The 17,500-nt window shown below is 38.4% G+C and overlaps 1 protein-coding gene across 1 annotated transcript in view; it reads left to right on the top strand.

The window, feature by feature from the left end:
• LOC137984371 (la-related protein 4-like) overlaps positions 1-17,500 on the top strand; it is a 28,221-nt gene that overhangs the window by 7,429 nt on the left and 3,292 nt on the right. The window contains exons 4-19 of the mRNA XM_068831545.1: positions 471-737; positions 1,898-1,926; positions 2,846-2,904; positions 3,319-3,367; positions 3,480-3,583; positions 5,660-5,770; positions 6,796-6,849; positions 7,557-7,619; positions 7,848-7,925; positions 8,768-8,848; positions 9,966-10,014; positions 10,263-10,311; positions 11,159-11,350; positions 12,895-12,952; positions 14,173-14,286; positions 16,332-16,367. Coding sequence (XP_068687646.1) covers positions 471-737; positions 1,898-1,926; positions 2,846-2,904; positions 3,319-3,367; positions 3,480-3,583; positions 5,660-5,770; positions 6,796-6,849; positions 7,557-7,619; positions 7,848-7,925; positions 8,768-8,848; positions 9,966-10,014; positions 10,263-10,311; positions 11,159-11,350; positions 12,895-12,952; positions 14,173-14,286; positions 16,332-16,367 — 1,393 coding nt within the window. The remainder of the gene's footprint in view (positions 1-470; positions 738-1,897; positions 1,927-2,845; positions 2,905-3,318; positions 3,368-3,479; positions 3,584-5,659; positions 5,771-6,795; positions 6,850-7,556; positions 7,620-7,847; positions 7,926-8,767; positions 8,849-9,965; positions 10,015-10,262; positions 10,312-11,158; positions 11,351-12,894; positions 12,953-14,172; positions 14,287-16,331; positions 16,368-17,500) is intronic.

Below are 17,500 nucleotides of genomic sequence, written 5' to 3'. Positions count from 1 at the left end.
GGCTTTCTATCTACTCTCCAGGCAGCACTTCTTTTGTACAGTCTTCAAATTGTCTGTTAACTGGCTCACTGTAATGCTGTTCCACAAGTTGCTTAAATCTCAATGGCTTTTATGGTCCTTTTAGATGTTTCCATCATAACTGTCACCTATAATGGAATTTGCAAACCCCTTTGTTTATGAATATCGGTTTGAAACCAATACATGCAGCTTGGTTGGTGCAAATGTCACAGTACAGTATAACTTTTTCGCCAGGGCACAGGGGAGGGTTCATGTCTCGAAAGAATGGGAGAAGGCGGGAATAAAGGGTGTATTAACTGGAAGGGAAGTATTATTGCGAATAAAATGTGAATTGTGTATTACTCAAAAACGCGAAATTAAAGTGATTCAGAATATAACGTTTTCACAAAATTGCGAAACTTAAGTGTCACAAAATATGCTCATCAAAATTGTGAAATTTGTCTTCATTTTAGTCACATGACACTTGCTGATGGTGCAGATGCTGTCGTCGGTACTTCTCCAGTGACCCCTCCTGATCAATGGCAGGAGACGATACCAGCTTCCACTAAGTTAGACAATATGCAATATAGTCCTGATTCAGTCATGAATGGCTATGGGCCCTATGGTAGCCCAGTTACTCCAGAAGTTGTCACTGTCCCCTCAGAATTATCTCCTGATGAACTTCCTATTGATGAGTTAAAACTTCTTCTCCGGAACCAGTTGGAATACTACTTCTCAAGGTAATGCTAAATTTTGTGAATAATACTGGGTTCAAAATTAACTTTTCCTCCAGGTACTATGTAGCTGGTTACAGGAGAGAGAAATTATTGGTTGTAGCATTTTCATCTTGCTTCACCTGAGTGCTAGAGTTTTGATTAGTTGGTGAATGAAATGAAATGATTGTGGTCCCCACGTGCCCAGGTGTAGCTGGTAGTTTTTCTGTTTCTTGTGTGGCAGACGAATGGCATTCAGTGTGTGAGAAGTTATTTGTAATTAACTGCTACAGTGTAGAGAAGTTTTACTTGAGTGTCGTAAAACAAATACCAAAGTAATTACTTTGACCAATCACAGCAGGTGCAAACAGTACAATGAACCGCTCCAAATTCATAGCAATTCCATGTAACTTGCCCAAAGCACAGGAAAAATTGCATGTGCGAGTCGCAATTGGTTTTGGTTTTCCTTTTGATTGTTTGATAAACTGGCGTGAGATTTTTAAACCGATCACAAAGCAAAGCAATATTATTGCAATCACATTATTACTTTCGACAGTCATTTGAGAACTTCTTTATAGACTAGCTCATTGAACAAGGTTGGGTGTTGATTCAGGCGTTCACACTTTTAAAGTAGTGTTTTGCTTATATAATAAGCTGGATCAATGACGTCACTTTTCATTAGATCTGATCAGTTTTGAATTTGAGTAATGGCTGACGGTGAAATCCAAAACTTACACTCAAAGTGAACAGCCCTTGGCTAAAAATCAAAGCTCAAAATTTTGCCAGTCAATTGTTAAGCATCACACTTTGAAAATCTGCTGAAAAAAAAGGAAGTGATTTTTTGATCATAGTAGCACTTGAAGGCTCCTGGGGGTGGATAGTGTTTGATGGCTTTGGGACAGATTTTATTTTGGTGGGTTATTGAATTAACCCGATCCCTGGGAGTGACACTTGAAAGCATAGCAATATTATTGCTATGTAATGGGGAAACCCAGGAGTCAATGGGTTAATTTTTTTGGTCTCAAGAAACAGTGTTCTCCACATCAGTGACTCAGTTTGTGTTCCCTTATGGGAAGTTCACTACGAATTTGGGTTAAAATGTTCATGGAGGAAAATGTAATGCGATGAAGTTATCTGGTTTGATGAAATAGAAATTTTAAGTCTTTGTTGTTGTTTCTTAACAACAGGGAGAATCTGGCTAGTGATACTTATTTAGGTAAGTCAACTCTAAGAACAAGTTTTATTTTTGCAAGCAGGGATTGTGCAGTGGTGGATACATCTTCCTCCACCAATCTGAATGCTAGTTGACTTCATGATCCCCTGTCATATTGAGTCTGTTTCAGTTTGTGTGTTCTCTTGTCCAAGGGTCCAAGGTCTCCTGGAAGGATTCTTCTTCCTCCACAAAGACTAGCATGACAAAACTTCAATCAAATCAGATTTTTGTAGACAAATATACCCCTGCAAAAAGTGCTGTTGTAAAAATCGTAGCCAGGTTGTTTTAAAAGGCAACGTATCCGAAGTCTAATTTATGCCATGTTTCCAAGGGTGTGGATTGTGTGGTCAAAAGTTAAAACTGTATTTTAAACCTGTCAGTTATAACGCTGTAGTTCCAACGACCTCCAAGGATGGTACTCGTTGATGTTATTTTGAGAAAGGTTACCCTTTACAAGGCTGCTGCCTAACGGTCGCCCGGTTGCCTGGGGTGCCTTATTTGCGAGCGCGGGCAACAGAATTTCTGAATAAGTAGCCCGAACATGCGCCTTACTTGATTCATCCTCACTTTCTTGTAAATTTGATCCCAACTGGAATTAATTAATTCTGGGCTCTTAAAAAAGGACTCTGGCTACTAAGTTTTAATGTCGGAAGCCCAAAGGGCCCCCGGAAAATTTTCCTAGGCAGCACCCTAGCTTTAGCTGACAATTTTTCATTTCCCCATTTACCACATGAAGTAATTTTATCACAAATCCTGTAGCCAACCAGAATCTGATCTCAAAAGGAGCAAACATCTCTGGAACTGGTTCTATTGCTTTTTCCTTGATCATTATTTCACTTTTAAAGTAAATCATTTCACAAGCATCAAATTGTAAAATGGGAGGAAACAAAACAATTATTTGTACAACCTCTGTTAATTGTAGTTTCCCAAATGGATGGAGATCAGTATGTTCCCATCTGGACGGTTGCAAATTTCAATCAGGTGAGCTGATTTGGTAAAATTTGATTTTTCACCATGTTCAGATATAGGTGTGAATATTGAAATCATCAATTTCTACCTCTAGGGAATACCATTATTATATAAGTCAGATCAGGGAAACATTGGTTCCTTGTAAAATGCTAATTTCATACTAATTATAACAGCTTTCATAATGATGGCAAGGTGGGTTTTTTGTCAGATACATTAAACACTGTGCAAATAAATTTCCTGTAAAAAGCACTTAAATGGAGTGACATCTGCCATCCCTAAAACAATATGCTAAAAAGTTCATCATGGGAAACTCTTGCTTTGATAAGAACTGTTTCATTGTATGGCCTATTTCCATTGCATTTTAGCATGTTTTCAATCCTTTACAAAACTTACCGTTGCATATTTTATTTCATTTTGAATTGATAGGTTAAAAAGTTGACGACTGACCTTGATTTGGTAAAGGATGTCATGAGAGGTAAGTCTGTAGACACAACATTGCATTCTGAGGAAAACACTGTCCCTCTTTTGAAATCTGCAAATTCCTGAAATGTTTTGCTCAAGACTTTTTTGATGATTATTTGTTCTAGAATCACCAAATCTGCAGGTGGATGATACAGGGGAAAAAGTCCGACCAAATGTTAAGAGGTGTATTGTAGTGCTAAGAGAGATACCAGAGTCAACTCCTATTGAGGTACAGTATATATATTTGTAGCACTTTTGGAAAGTGTTTTTTGTGCTCAAGAATTTTATTAACTTTTTAACTGCCCAACCTCAAACCAAAAGTTTCTGCAGGATGTCTGATCAAAAACAATAGTATTTGTAGAGATGTACTGTACCGTGCAAAAGTAACTTGACAGTCTCTACTCGAAACTCGCTCCGCGATCCTCAATGTTTTTGAGAATCGAGTTTCGTGGCTAGAGTTTCGAGATTAGAGAATCAAGGATGGATTTCGATGGGAGATTTCAAGGTGAAAACAATAGCATTAGACAAAAGCTTTTGACAGGCAGTCTCCTTATTTGCAGACATACAGCATTGAAATATTTTTCACGACTACATCTATTGTATGTGCAAGAAGAACACAGCAGAGGGCTAATTAAATATTCAAGTTGAAATCAACAACCCGGGAACAAAGCACCTGATTGATATCGCAAAACTTACAGCACTTGGTAAACACATTTTTTTCAAAAGTATGTGAGATAATCCAAAAGGAATTGTACAAAGAAGATAAACCAACAGGAAGATAAAATAAAACCTGTAAAAAAGACAGGAAGACATGCGTAAAAAATTAATCATGCAAAAACTCCCTTGTTTTCTCCACTCGAGAGTCTCTAAAATTTCTCGAAAGCCCTCGAACGTCTCTAAACTCTACTTGAACCTCGATCCACAAAGTTTTTGAGAATACAGTTTTGCGAATCGAGATTAGATTTGCACGGTACTGTATCCAGGTTTTCAAATTTTGGAGGTCCAGCTTATTAATATTCAAGAATATGTATTATTATTCATTCAAAATATTTTCCCATTTCTGATTGGTTAAAACCACAGGCATAATTCACCATAACCAGCTGCTGTTCACCAAATTTGGAAAGAAACTTCGTCATCTCGGATCTCGGAGGATGTTATCCACCTCGGCCTTCGGCCTTGGTGGATAACACCCTCCTCGACCTGCAGAATTCTTCATATCCTACTCGACCTCATTCAATAATTGCTAAATATTCAATCTATTGCCTCTTAATAGGGACTTAAAGATATACAACGATGACAGGCGACGGAAACGTCACTTCAAAATATAACTTGGCTCTTTCTTTGAAACTGTTATGCCCATTGCTTGCGATTTATGGGCTGTCAAAGCTCCATCTATCGCGTCTGAAAATGTCTCAAGGAATCCGTACTCTGTGGGAACTGTTGGCTCCAGTTGATAAATGTTCTAGATCTCCACGGCCAAAAAAAGCAAACCTGAATCTCAATTTTCCATAAAAAGAGCGTTGTTTATTTTAACAACACTTGCGGTTTACTTTAGGAATGAAAGAGTTTACAGATGTAAGCGATACACCATTCATCGTCGGCCCGTGACTTTGACATGGCCAATGTTAATAATCAAGTTAAGCATGCTATTTTTAACACTAACTCCGAAAAAGTTGGATAACATGCATGACTCGCCCATAATTAATGTCAATGGGGTTGCACAAAACAAAAATTTAACATACTTCGCTATTGGGTTCTCTGTCATTTCGCTCACGATAAACAAACCAATGCTTGAAATACACATGGAAAGCGTGCAACAGGTTGAACTTCGACTGAAATTTTAAATTATCACTCACAGATCCAAAGCATCACCGTTTGTCTTGCCTATTAAAAAAAACTTGCAAAAAACACAACCTTTCCTTATCAAAAAAAACAGCTCGGATAACGTCATGTAACACGTGGGAATTCAAACACAAGAAATTAACTCCTCAAGCTGGACACAATCGATGACAAAATAAAAAAAAATTAGAATTCAGAAAGTCTGAAGTATTTGGTGGTTGTGATGGGTATTTGTATTGTTTTTTTATGACGAAAGTTAGTATAATGAAACCCAAATATTTGAAGTGGGACCCGTTCCCAGATGGCTTGGGGCTCAACTTGGCCAGTACTGCACCAGATTCTCTGGGGTGGTCACGGTTCAAGCCTGAAATTTTCAGGCATTCCTTTCGTTATTGCTCAATTAACATTAATTAATAACTGCAATGATCAGCATTTTCACTTGTTTTTTTTTTTAAATCGATCATAGGATGTCAAAGCTCTGTTTTCTGGTGATAACTGTCCAAGCTGGACCAGTTGTGAGTTTGCACATAATAACTATTGGTATGTGCAGTTTGATTCTGAGGAAAATGCCCAGAAGGTGAGCTTAAATGTGGAAATCTCTGTTTTGCTGTGGTTTAGCAAAAAAATATGAGCCCGCAATACTTGTGTGTAAAGAAACCGCTGAAGATGGCAAATGATCAAAGGAATGGACGTAATACTCTACAATTACGCTATCTTCCGAGAAAATTCACAGCAAGAAACAAAATAATTTTGTCATTTATTTATTTTAGCAAAAATAGCAGCAAAGTGGTAACTGCTAACCCTTTTGTTTCGAAAGAGCGAAGGTGACAACAAGTCGCAAATTTGCGACTTCTCCAGATATTTTGGTCGCAAAGGGAAAAATTTAGTTGCAAATGCAACTGCATTGGTCGCAATTTCGAGCCCTGCACGAACAAATAATTTGTTCCTCCTTAACTCTATATAGGCATCGATGTTATAGTTATAGGCGTCGCTCAAGAACGAAAACCGAGGATTTCGCTTCCGTGAGAAATTCTCACAGAACTTCGCAACTTGGCGTCAAAAAGCATTGCTTTCTTTCAAAATGCCGATTCACGATTTCTCAAGAACATGATAATTCGTTCCATCTTAAATATATTTACAAGTTGCAAACATAGGCATCCATATTATATAGGCATCACTCAAATTTTCAAACCACTGCAAATTTTTTAATTTTTTTGAAAGCTTGCGTGACCTCCAGGTGCTATGCATGAAACATGGCCCCTAGAGTTCCGCCTGATTTCACACATAACCAATCATTAGCGGCAAGCAGTTCTTTTGTTGTTTGTCACTTTTTACAAAGGGAAAAATGATTTTAATTGGTTTCCTCTGGGCCTTCAGTGCTCACAAATTTTCACTAGCCAAAATGTCTAGTGAAGCGCAAAAGCCACTAGCCACAATGGAATTTTTACTAGTCTGGGGCTAGTTGGCTACCATTAGTCTCAAGCCCTGGCAAAGTTCAACAAGTTCTTAATTACATGTTGCCATCAAAATTGTTTGATTTCTAAACATCAAAGTGATGGTTGTCTTCATTTCACGTGGGTTAAGTACTTGTTAATTTTTCAGGCATACAGGTACCTGAGAGAAGAAGTGAAGACGTTTAGAGGCAAACCTATTATGGTATGGAATATTGTTGTAGTTATTGTGTAATGTAGCTAATTTGAGAATTCTCTCTAAAAGCCATTAAAATACCAAGACCATGGTATTGAAGGGAAGCATCAAAGGGGGACATTAATCTCCTCAGAGGCAAGGAGGTCACCATGGTAGCCCAGCCATTGCCCACCTATATTGAAAACTAGCGTGCAAATTCAATATTTACCTTATTTTGGAAAGCAAGAGTAAGAATCCAAGTAAATTGCTGAAGCACAGAACAGCACACAGATCCCACCAAAGGACTATACACATGACCTAATGGAAACCCTTGCATTGGCTTTGTCCTAAATTGTCTTAGCCCATTGACGAGTAAAATCGTCTGGTGTTAGACAGAGTACATGTAAGTCTGGCCGGTTTCGGCTGGTTTGGATGTCAATGGGTTAAAGTCCAAATAATCATTTTGCAGAGTTAAATCTGGCTTGGGTCCTGTTACTTTCAGTTAATACTGGCTCTGTTTTTACTGTGAAAATCGAAAACCGTGAGCACTAGCAATATTCATGAAATGTTAATATTGTGTTTCAACTAAAAAGCCAACTAAACATGAGAAAGAACATTTATATGAGGCCATTGTTGCCCTTCACCCCATAGGCTGGGCTTATCTTAGGAAAGGAAAGTAATAGAGTATTGTTTACTACAATATATAAAATTAGTATTAATATTTTTATTTCTTTTAGGCCAGAATAAAAGCCAAGCCAATACATCAGACAAACTACGTACCCAAAAATGGAGTTCGACCAGTAAGTTGGACTGAGTACAACATACATAAATTATTCAAAATTATTTGAGTTTCTTTTATTTCTGTCAATGTTTTGGTTTAGCAAATCAAGTTGAGTATTTTCACAATCCTTCTGATATTGTTTGGGTGTGCATATGTTGATTTCAATGATTTTAATTCTAGGGTTTTTTTTCCAATGTTTTCATGAACACAAGAAAAGTGCGATGCTAAAATAATTTTTCTTTGTCAGCAACAAGTTGTTGAACAACCGGCCACTTACAACCAACCTCATTTCCAATTTCCTCCTCCAATGTTCAATGGCACACAGGTATGTATAGCATTCTTTGTGTAAAGTAGAAAACCTTTTTTCCGGAAATCTGAAGTTTGGCAGCCAATTTCCCCAAAGGATACTTCGAAAACTGCCATAAGCAAAAAATAGCAGCAGTACAGTTGTTTTTTTCTTTTTAAGTGCACCTGAAGTCAAACATTTTCAGGTCCTAACAGAAATTCAAAGCAATCATATGTCACCATTGTCACCCAGAATTTTGTTTTTTCTGTGCCATGCAAGTCATGTAACTTGGCAACAACTTGGCAGAACTGGCAGTAATTTGGACCTGCGACAGTGATGTGAGAGGCATGTGTCTATTTTACATTCCTGTTTTCAAAGTAATTTTGCTTTGAAAAGCAGTTTGTGAGGTAAAATCGAGAACAGACCCATGCCTGTGATATCACTGTTCATGGGTCCAAATTACTGCTAGTTTGGATAACTGTCAGACAAAAAGCAAGGTTTTGAGGTGATAGAGCGGTTTTCAATTGACTATCGAAAATAACTAGCCAATTGCTTTGGTTTTGCATTACTTCACTCAGTGATTGGTTCAAAGTTCTCGTGCCACTTTTTCAACCAATCAGAAGTGAAACCAAAGCAAATCGTGGCTCACGCGTGCACATTTCTTGCGCTTTGTGTCGGCTTCGTGTAATTATTTTGAGTTTTGATTGGTTTACTTTTACTTTCTTGACTGGCCAAAGTAATGACTTTGGTTTTGCTTTTACAACACTCAATTGAAACTCTCTTTAATGGTAAAACACTCTTGCTTTTGATGGGGAGAGTAAAATTGTAGACAATTTTGAATTTAGGTGCTCTTTAAATAAGTCAGTTGCTCGTGTTTTCAGGCACTTCCTTTCTACCCATCACCAAATATGATTGCCACTTGGCCTCCAGGTGCTCAGCCAATCTTTCAGGATCCTAATTTGGTAAGCCCAGTACCTACAATTGTAGATACTACGATTCTCAGTTGAGTATGACACTAGGGAAGTTTGGTGACAAAGGGTCAGCATTTAAGTTACCATGTTGTCAAGGGCAACTTCCTTCATTCCCAAGAGTAACTTTTTGGCCTTGACGTCACGAGCGATGAGCCCGCCAAAATCTATAAATGGTAACTGTATAATTCAAACTGGCGACCGTTACCGTTACCAATTAAATGACGTCAAACCCCGAAAACTGTAACGCTGAAACTTTGTCACCAAACTTTCCTAGTGTCATACTCAACTGAGAATCGTAGTAACATGAAGTGACTCGTCAGAACAGGTGTCAGTAAGGTTTTACACAGGAGCTTATCAGACTTTTGCAGCTGGGCATTATTTTGTCACAATATTTTCAACAAACGAAAGTGTATGGGGATTTAAACAACCTGGCGAAGTCTTGTCAACAACTGGCAGATAATTCATGTTAGCCTAAATCGCCATTAATTTATGGAAATAAACAACAGACGTCCAAACAATGGGTACCATTATTGTTAACAATGGTTTGTGCTCTATGTATGGGCTAGCATGAATAATTAGCCCAACAACCGGTCACTTTACCGAGCGTGTGGCATTTAATAAACCCCTTTGCAAGTATGTGGAGGAGGTGGTATGGTTCACTAGGTAACAAGGATTTGTTTCAAAAACATCCTGGGCTAGGGTTCAAATGCAGACCTGATCACAATTCATGGTGCAGATTGGCTACCTTGTCACAGAAAACAGAGAAACTTTAAAGCAGTTATCGGTCACATTCGCCCCTCAATTGGTTTTTTCATTTTTCCAAACTAAATTTGGGTGGATATCAATGAAATGTTTCCATGACCATATGTTGTACTCCTGTTCACATGACGGCAGTTGAATTCGTCATGAAAACATTTGATTGACATCCACCCAAATTCAGTTTTGAAACAATAATGAAAAAAAGTTGTTGATGGATGTGACTGGTAATTGCTGTAAAAGTAACCTACAGTAGTTAAGCTGTTTCTTTCAGAAGCCTCTCAACTACATGTATTTTCAGTAAAGGTATCTGAGAAAGCTCTTCATGTCTGTTGATTTTTTTTTCCTTCAGTCCCCTGGTTATCCTGATGGATTCCCTCCTGGACCACTGAATATTGTTGGTAGGTATTGTACATGTATTGCTGGTTCAGAATGCTCCTGTAATTTCCGGCCAAATGCCTGTGGGAAATCTGTTGATTTTGTGTTAATCGTCAGTGCCCATAAAGGTGATCTACCATGGGTGTAATCAGCTAGGAATTACAGTGATATCAGGGAGTACCACATTGCATCCTTTGATTGTCACTGAAGTAATGAGCTGGTGATTTACTCTCACATTTTTTTTTTTTTACTTCTGCACTTAACTTTGTAGCATCAGGGAGCCCTGGGAGGCACAACTTTCAAGGAAATAACAGACCAAGGTAGTGGAAGCAAAGTAGAAATTGATAAAGTTTCACTGGTGTTTGGAATTAGTTTGATTGTTATTTTATAACTCTGTTAATGCATGGATTATTTGAAAATGTTGTATAATTTATTAATGTTTTGCAGCATTGTATCACCCATGCTTTAATGGTCAGTTTGAAACAATCTTCTTCGTTTTTCTTTTATGTATGCAAGGCCGTAGCTAGAAATATTTGACTAGGGGGGAGCAAAGAAGTGAGCGCCGGAGGCACAAGTTGTTATGAGGGTCTGGGGGGAATGCTCTTCCAGAAAAATTTGAAATGCAGAGGCATGGAAGTGCTACTTTCATAGCTACAGTGTATTTCATCATAAGTAAACATTAATCAGTCCAAGTTTAGAAAGACAGGTACTTTTAGAGGTTAAGGTTTTGTAAACTACTGGTTTTACCAGTAATTTGTGTTTACCCAATAAAGTTGTATTATTATTGTTATTATTATTATTATTATTGAACTATTGATGAATCACTAAGTAACAGATTAGTCTATGATGTCTCCAAACAGACTTTTCTCAAAAATATCTTTATCAATCAAGACAAGCGAATCGGCTGTGAAAAGATTCAAAGGTAATATCAATGAAGTCCAAACTATCTGCCCAACACTTCAGAAAGAGACTGCAGTAATTTTTCTTTCGAATATTTTGGGGGGGGGGGGGGGCGACTGTCCCCCTTGCCCCTCTGCTAGCTACGGCCATGCTATGCTCATAGAAACTCATTTTTCTTTCAAAAAAAAAAATTCATAATTTTTTTCTAGGAACTGTTCTCAGGGTGTTAATGCCATCACTAATTTTACATGCATGATTCAATTTCAGATTCCAAACCAATCACCAAAAGCATCACAGAGAGGCACAACCAGAGAGAATAGAGAGAGACATGCAGCGTAATAGGCAACAAAATTCATCTACAGTCAGTAGCAATAGTGGAGGAGGTGTTCCTAACAACGTTAATAATAGAGTTTCAGGATTCAATCGACCAAGGGAAAATAGAGATGACGATTATGCAAGGTTGGCTTAACTTAATTAATGTAAAATGATGTTTTAGGTGGCTGGTAGCGTTGTTCAGAAGAAGTGGATGTCGTTTGTTTGGATAGTAGGGCTCTTGCGGTCAGTTATGGAAGCTAGTTTTTGTGTTGTCGTTGTTGTAGGGCTTGAAATTGTGCCTGCGTGAGTGGCTTTTGTGACTAAAGATTCCTTTTTTGCAACTAAAAGATTTCATTTGGTTGAAACTTTGCAACTACTTTTTATGGCCAGCTCAATTGCCGTGCCTTCACTGAAGCTAGGGCCACCCAGATAATGGAAACCAATCAGAGAGCAGATCTGAAACAATGGATTCCAACATTTGCAGATCCAGCGAATCAAATGTCCTGTACAAAACAATGAAATCGTGACTTGCTCATTGACCGGTGGTGCTTTAGTGTCTGTGGGGTTGACTTCTGTAAAATGATTATCTAGGTAGCCCCGGTTTCAGTGAATGCACTGTTATACAAATTCAAATTTGTTATTCAGTGCTCTTCAAAGTTCTTCAACGCTTCTTTTATGCTGATCGCGATGCCTTCGAAGAATATTTTTTGATGCATTCTATTTAGTGGCTTTAACAAAGGCAACAAGAATTTATCTGACAATGGAAACAAGCCCAAAGCAAGTAACTTTGACCAATGACAGAAGGCAAGGTTCTGTTCTGCTCATGCCGTTTTCACAGGAAAGAATAGACCTCTTTGCAGATTTGGCGGCCATTTTGATTTCTATTGTTTCAAAAGACATAATGGGATGCTCAGGGGGCAAATTAATATGTATTTGCCCCCTGGGTCCCATAATAGCTATTTGAAACAATTTAGAAATCAAAATGGCTGCCGTATCTGCAAAAAGGTCTATTGTACACAAAGTAACAGCACAAAACAGCATTATTGCAAAGTTGTATGGCCTGATGATTGTCATTGTCATTGGAATGGTGGTGATAATGACAAAAGTGATATTTTTTTTCTTTTTTGTACCAACTGATTTTTTTGATTGCTAAAAACAATCAGTAAATTAACCCGAAAATATAGTTGACTGAAGTAACAGACTAAAAGATACTAGGCATGTAGTCATGCACAACACTTCTCTCTCAATCTTGATGTGTATGTTCTGGCTAGTTCCTTTTAATTCATCTTCTTTGGCAAGCAGCTCAAGGGTTGTTAAGTAAGTGTCATTATTTACCCTGGGATTTTTAGAGTAACTGGTAGCTAATATCACCAAGCATTAAACAGGACAACTTTAAGAATCCTAACTGGCCAGAGGCAAACCAGTTGGCTATTTACAGGTGCAGCCAAGAAATTGAACCAGGGACTACCTGGAACAAATTCAATGAGTGTGTCTTGAACCTGGGATTTCTGGGTTTCAAGGCAAGCACTCTAACCACTGGGCTGCACTGCCTCCTGTGGTGTGTTCATTCTATGTATTTAAGCCCATCTTTTGTAGCCTCCTTACAGCAGTGACCATGTGATTTGTAAAGAGTTGGCTCCTGTGAAAGTTAAGTCTGGAGTGATTGTTCTTTATGTTCACTGTTATAGGCGTACTGGGCGGAACAGGAGAAGAAGAGGTAGCAGTGAAGATGTCAGCAAACACATGGTAAGGAGCTATGTTATGTTTCCTTTTTCCCGGCTCACAACTAGGAAAGGACAAGTAAAAAACCACTTTGAATAGGCACAGTGCAGGAGTTCCTCTAAGATTTCAAGTTTCTGGGTAAATCTAATTAGTGGACGAGAGTAAAGAAGCAAGCAGCTTAGGGGTCTCTCCAGAAAGTTGCTGGGAGTTGTTGTCATACAGTGTTTTTGATAACTTTTCAAAGTTCTGGATTTGATAATGAAAGTAGCGGACAGGGTTATTTTCTGTTGTAGCTTGTAAGGGTTATTACAGGTTCCTTGGGAGCGAACCTTCAAGGAGTTCTGGGTTCCCGATAAATTACTAGAAATGAAACTCTCACAAATGCTGTTTACTTTCTTGAGATTAGAGAGAAAAAACTTACGAAAGGCCAGAAGATCAATTCTTCTGTATAGTAAGCAAAATAAGGTGGTGTGACTACTTGTTAGTTTGAAGGATTTATTGCGCATGACTCAGCCCATGGCTTCCTGTGCTGAAGCCAAGTCCAAGAAGAGAAAAAAGAGGAAAAAAAAAAAGCCAGCAAATCTTCAAATTTATAGCGTCAAATTACCAGAGAAGTTAGAAGTGAAATGGTAAAGAACCGGACAAAACATCCAGCCTCGAACCAAAACCCTAGTTATAATTATTTTGTAACATGGGGAAATGATTATCTGACCCCAGCCCTTAGTGAAAGCACTGGTAATATCAGTTTTGTCAGTAGGTTTTGTAGTGCATCCAGTTAGAAAACATCTAGGAACTTTCTCAAAATGGAAATGTGTCACATAAATCACAAAGGATTATGGATATCAAAACAGAAAACTACTGTGATAAGAAATAGAAGCAATAAAAATAATTTAATAAGAAATGTAAGCAATAAAAATTATTTATGTCCAAAGTTTAACCCATTGACTCCTGGGGTTCCCCATTGACAAGTAAAATCGTCTGGCTGGCGTCAGACAGTAAAGTCTGGCCAGTTTTGGCTGGTTCAGACATCAAAGGGTTAATGATTCCTTAGTATTTTTTGTTCTGAACTATGAGGACTACGAGTGCAACTTTTCTGTACTGAGTGTGCGCACATGGTTTGAAGGCCTACATTTTTTAAGTGTTCTTGCTTAGAATGGAAAACTTGTACTAGTAGCTGTTGTCGTCCTCTGATCTATAGGGCCCTGTTTCCAGTTTTATGGCTAACTTAGTTTTTCATTGTGTAGCGGCAAAGGGAAAGCAAAGCAAGCCCAGTCCGGCACAGTAAAGATGATAGTGATGCAATAGACTTGGCTCCATCACATTTTCCACCCCTTCCTACATCTCCTCTGGCATTATTTGTAAGTGGTTCATTGTGACTGATTTCTCTTATTAAGCATTTAGCTTGAAGTAGTCATCCACAGTGTTGAACATAAAGAAGCATGGCTTAAATTTTGGCAATAGAAATAAGTACAGTGGCTGGTTAGACTATTTCCCCTTTGGACAAGCAACGATATACCGTGCACCTGTGGCTCAGTTGGTTGAGCACCGGGCTGTCACGCGGGAGGTCGTGAGTTCAACTCCAGCCGGACCAACAATTAGGGTCTTTAAATAACTGAGGAGAAAGTGCTGCCTTTGTAATTACATCTGCAAATGGTTAGACTCTCTAGTCTTCTCGGATAAGGATGATAAACCATAGGCCCCGTCTCATAACCCCTCAGTGTTCATAATCCTGTGGGACGTAAAAGAACTCACACACTTGTCGCAAAGAGTAGGGCATGTAGTTCCCGGTGTTGTGGTCTGTCTTCTGTGTTGTATCATGGTTGGATGGGTAAATGCTCGGAGATATTAGCTACACCAAGCTACTCTAAAATCTGAGGATAAAGAAAGACATATAATGATATGATATGATATGATAGAGTCTTGAAAGCACCATTTGGTTTAAAATTTAAACACAAGTGGTCCTTGCAGAAACATTACTTTTTCCTCATAAGTGCTTCTTAAAGAATCTTCAGTGGCTTATGTAGGGCAATTGTATTCATGAAAGGAAAACCCCTTGGGATTTCAATTGAGTATTGAAAGTGGACTTAAAGTTTTGGTTTAAAAGGTGAAATTTCAGGCATATAATTAGTGTTCACCCAAATCACCATATATGGGAAATAAGCATTGGACGTCCACACAATAGCTAATAAGCAACTATTCACTGAAGTGGAGGTGGCTAGTGGTGGATATTTACCGAGCCATGAAGCGGTGAGGTAAAAGCTACCACTAGCCACTGACACTGAGGTGAATAGCAGTTGTTTTAGTATATACTAAAACACTGAGATAATGTAGCACAAAAAGGTGATTTTAACTCATTTATACCTGCAAATGCCGCACGGATTGCTCCGAGGTGAATAGCAAAGAATATCCAGAATTTGAGTAGCCAATCAGCGCGCGTGTCCAATGCTATCCACTGTTTAAGTATATACTAACAGTTATTAGTATCAGCCAACTAGTGGACTAATGCAAATCCTGCATTTTGATTGGCTACGCTACTAAAAGACTATTAGTAATAGTCGTCAAGTAGCGAAAATTGTGACGCTTTCTTTCGTTTTATTCCCAAATAAATATTTCTTCAACTTGCATTTGCTAACTATGCTATTGCCTTTTCTGTCCGACTAGGTGGATGATACTAAAACAAGGGCCACAGGTCAATAGCCCATTCGGGTTCGCCTCATGGGCTACTGACCTACTGACCTGGCCCTTGCGGGCGACGGGTCCTATTGTTAATTATTGTTAATAGTTGGTGCTCTATCTGTGGGCTAGCATGAATTAATAGCCAAATTTAATAGACAATTAAGTTAAGCCAATAATAGGCCATATTTGTATTCTCTTGGTTGCACAGGAAACAAGCATGAAGGAGAGGCAGATGCAAATTATTTTCCCTGCATGAGCCTTCATCACATGCTCCCGCCACTGTAAGAATACAAGAAGGTCTATGTTGGGCAGAATTGGCTGCACACCCCGTTAAAGACTTGTTTCCATATCTCAAAGTGCCCTTGGACGTGAGATGCCTGGGAATGAAATTAAATCACTGGAATCAGTCAGTGTAAAATTCAGACTGAGGTTATAATGTAACTGTTGAAAAAGCCCAAACCCCTTAGAAATGCTAACCTTAGGCCTAATTAGGCCTAAAACAATATTTAGGCTTAACTGTTAGCATTCTCATTCCAGTGATTTAATTTCATTCCCAGGCAGCTCACGTCCAAGGGCACTTTGAGATATGGAAACAAGTCTTTACTGCACACCCCTTCCCCCTCCCTACAAAAAAAGTACTTAATGAAGAAGTAACAAAAACTTTTGTCGTCTTAATTTTGTTTAGTTTTTTCAATTCACACTACTTTCATTGCCATATCCGTTTCAGAAACCTCAGGGCCCCAAGGAAGTTCCATCACCTAAGGTACATGTTATGTAATGCTTTTTTTTTTTGCATTTACCCATTCACTCCTCAGGAAGCCTAGGATGCCTCCAATTGACAAGTCAAATCATCTGGCGTTAGACAGAGTAAAATCTGTTGTCTGACTCCCAGGGGTCAGTCGGTCAATGGAGGGGACATAGTTTTTGACGTAATACATCAAACACGAGAAGGAGTGTTTCATCGGATATCCAAACACCAAGTTGAAAAACGAGACCGAAGGCCGAGTTTTTTAACCGATTAACATTTCGAGGTGGTTGAATATGTATGTGTAATCAAATGGCGACGAATGAAATTAGGAAATCATTTCAAAATTCTGATAATTTCCCGAGCCTTTAGGCGAGGCAAATTATCAGAATTTTGACAAAACGCAAGTGAAATTATTTCCTAATTTCACGAGAAAACCATTTGATTACCTTTTAATGTCGTGGGTGACAAATTACGCTCACAACCATAATTGTAAAATCGCTCGAGTACTTTATCCAACTGCTCGGGAAGAATCATCTCCAGGTTTTCCTCAAGGCTATTTTCGTCACACCACTTCTCAAAAACTCTCACCCAGTTAATTGTGCTCTTTCACATATTTAAATTTTCTGCCGCTTCTTTTAATTTCGTAACTTCTTTAATGGTCACTGTCTTAAATCTAGACGCCATCTTGGCTCTGATCGAGATACAAGAGATGTTACCATGGCAATTTTGTAATTTGACATGTGAAATTATAAATTAACGCTGAAATTTCGCGCCTAAATTAAGGAGTAATTTGTCACCCATGATATTACTGATGAAACACTCTTTCGAGTGTTTGATCTTGCTTCTGAAAGGAATCCGTATTTTAAGAGAGATTTGGGAACAAAGTTGGCAAAATTTTACGCTAATTAAGACCACATATCCAAACTACCTTCACGGTAGTAATTTCTTTTGCTTAAACTTACACTGGGGAGTTTGACAAGTCCTCAGTCCTTAGCATAGCTGTCTGTTTTATAACTTTTGTCAAGTGAACATATGAATCTTTCTACAGTTCTTTGTCACCAGTATTCATGAAATGAATCAGCAAGATTGAAAAAAAACTTCGAATTATAGTAAAATAGGACTCAGTCCTTTATTTCAAGGTGAAAATA

Source organism: Montipora foliosa, chromosome 14 (assembly GCF_036669935.1).
Source record: "Montipora foliosa isolate CH-2021 chromosome 14, ASM3666993v2, whole genome shotgun sequence".
Classification (NCBI taxonomy): Eukaryota; Metazoa; Cnidaria; class Anthozoa; order Scleractinia; family Acroporidae; genus Montipora; species Montipora foliosa.
The sequence above is the reverse complement of the archived record's forward strand: the minus strand, read 5'-3'. Positions and strand labels throughout refer to the sequence as shown.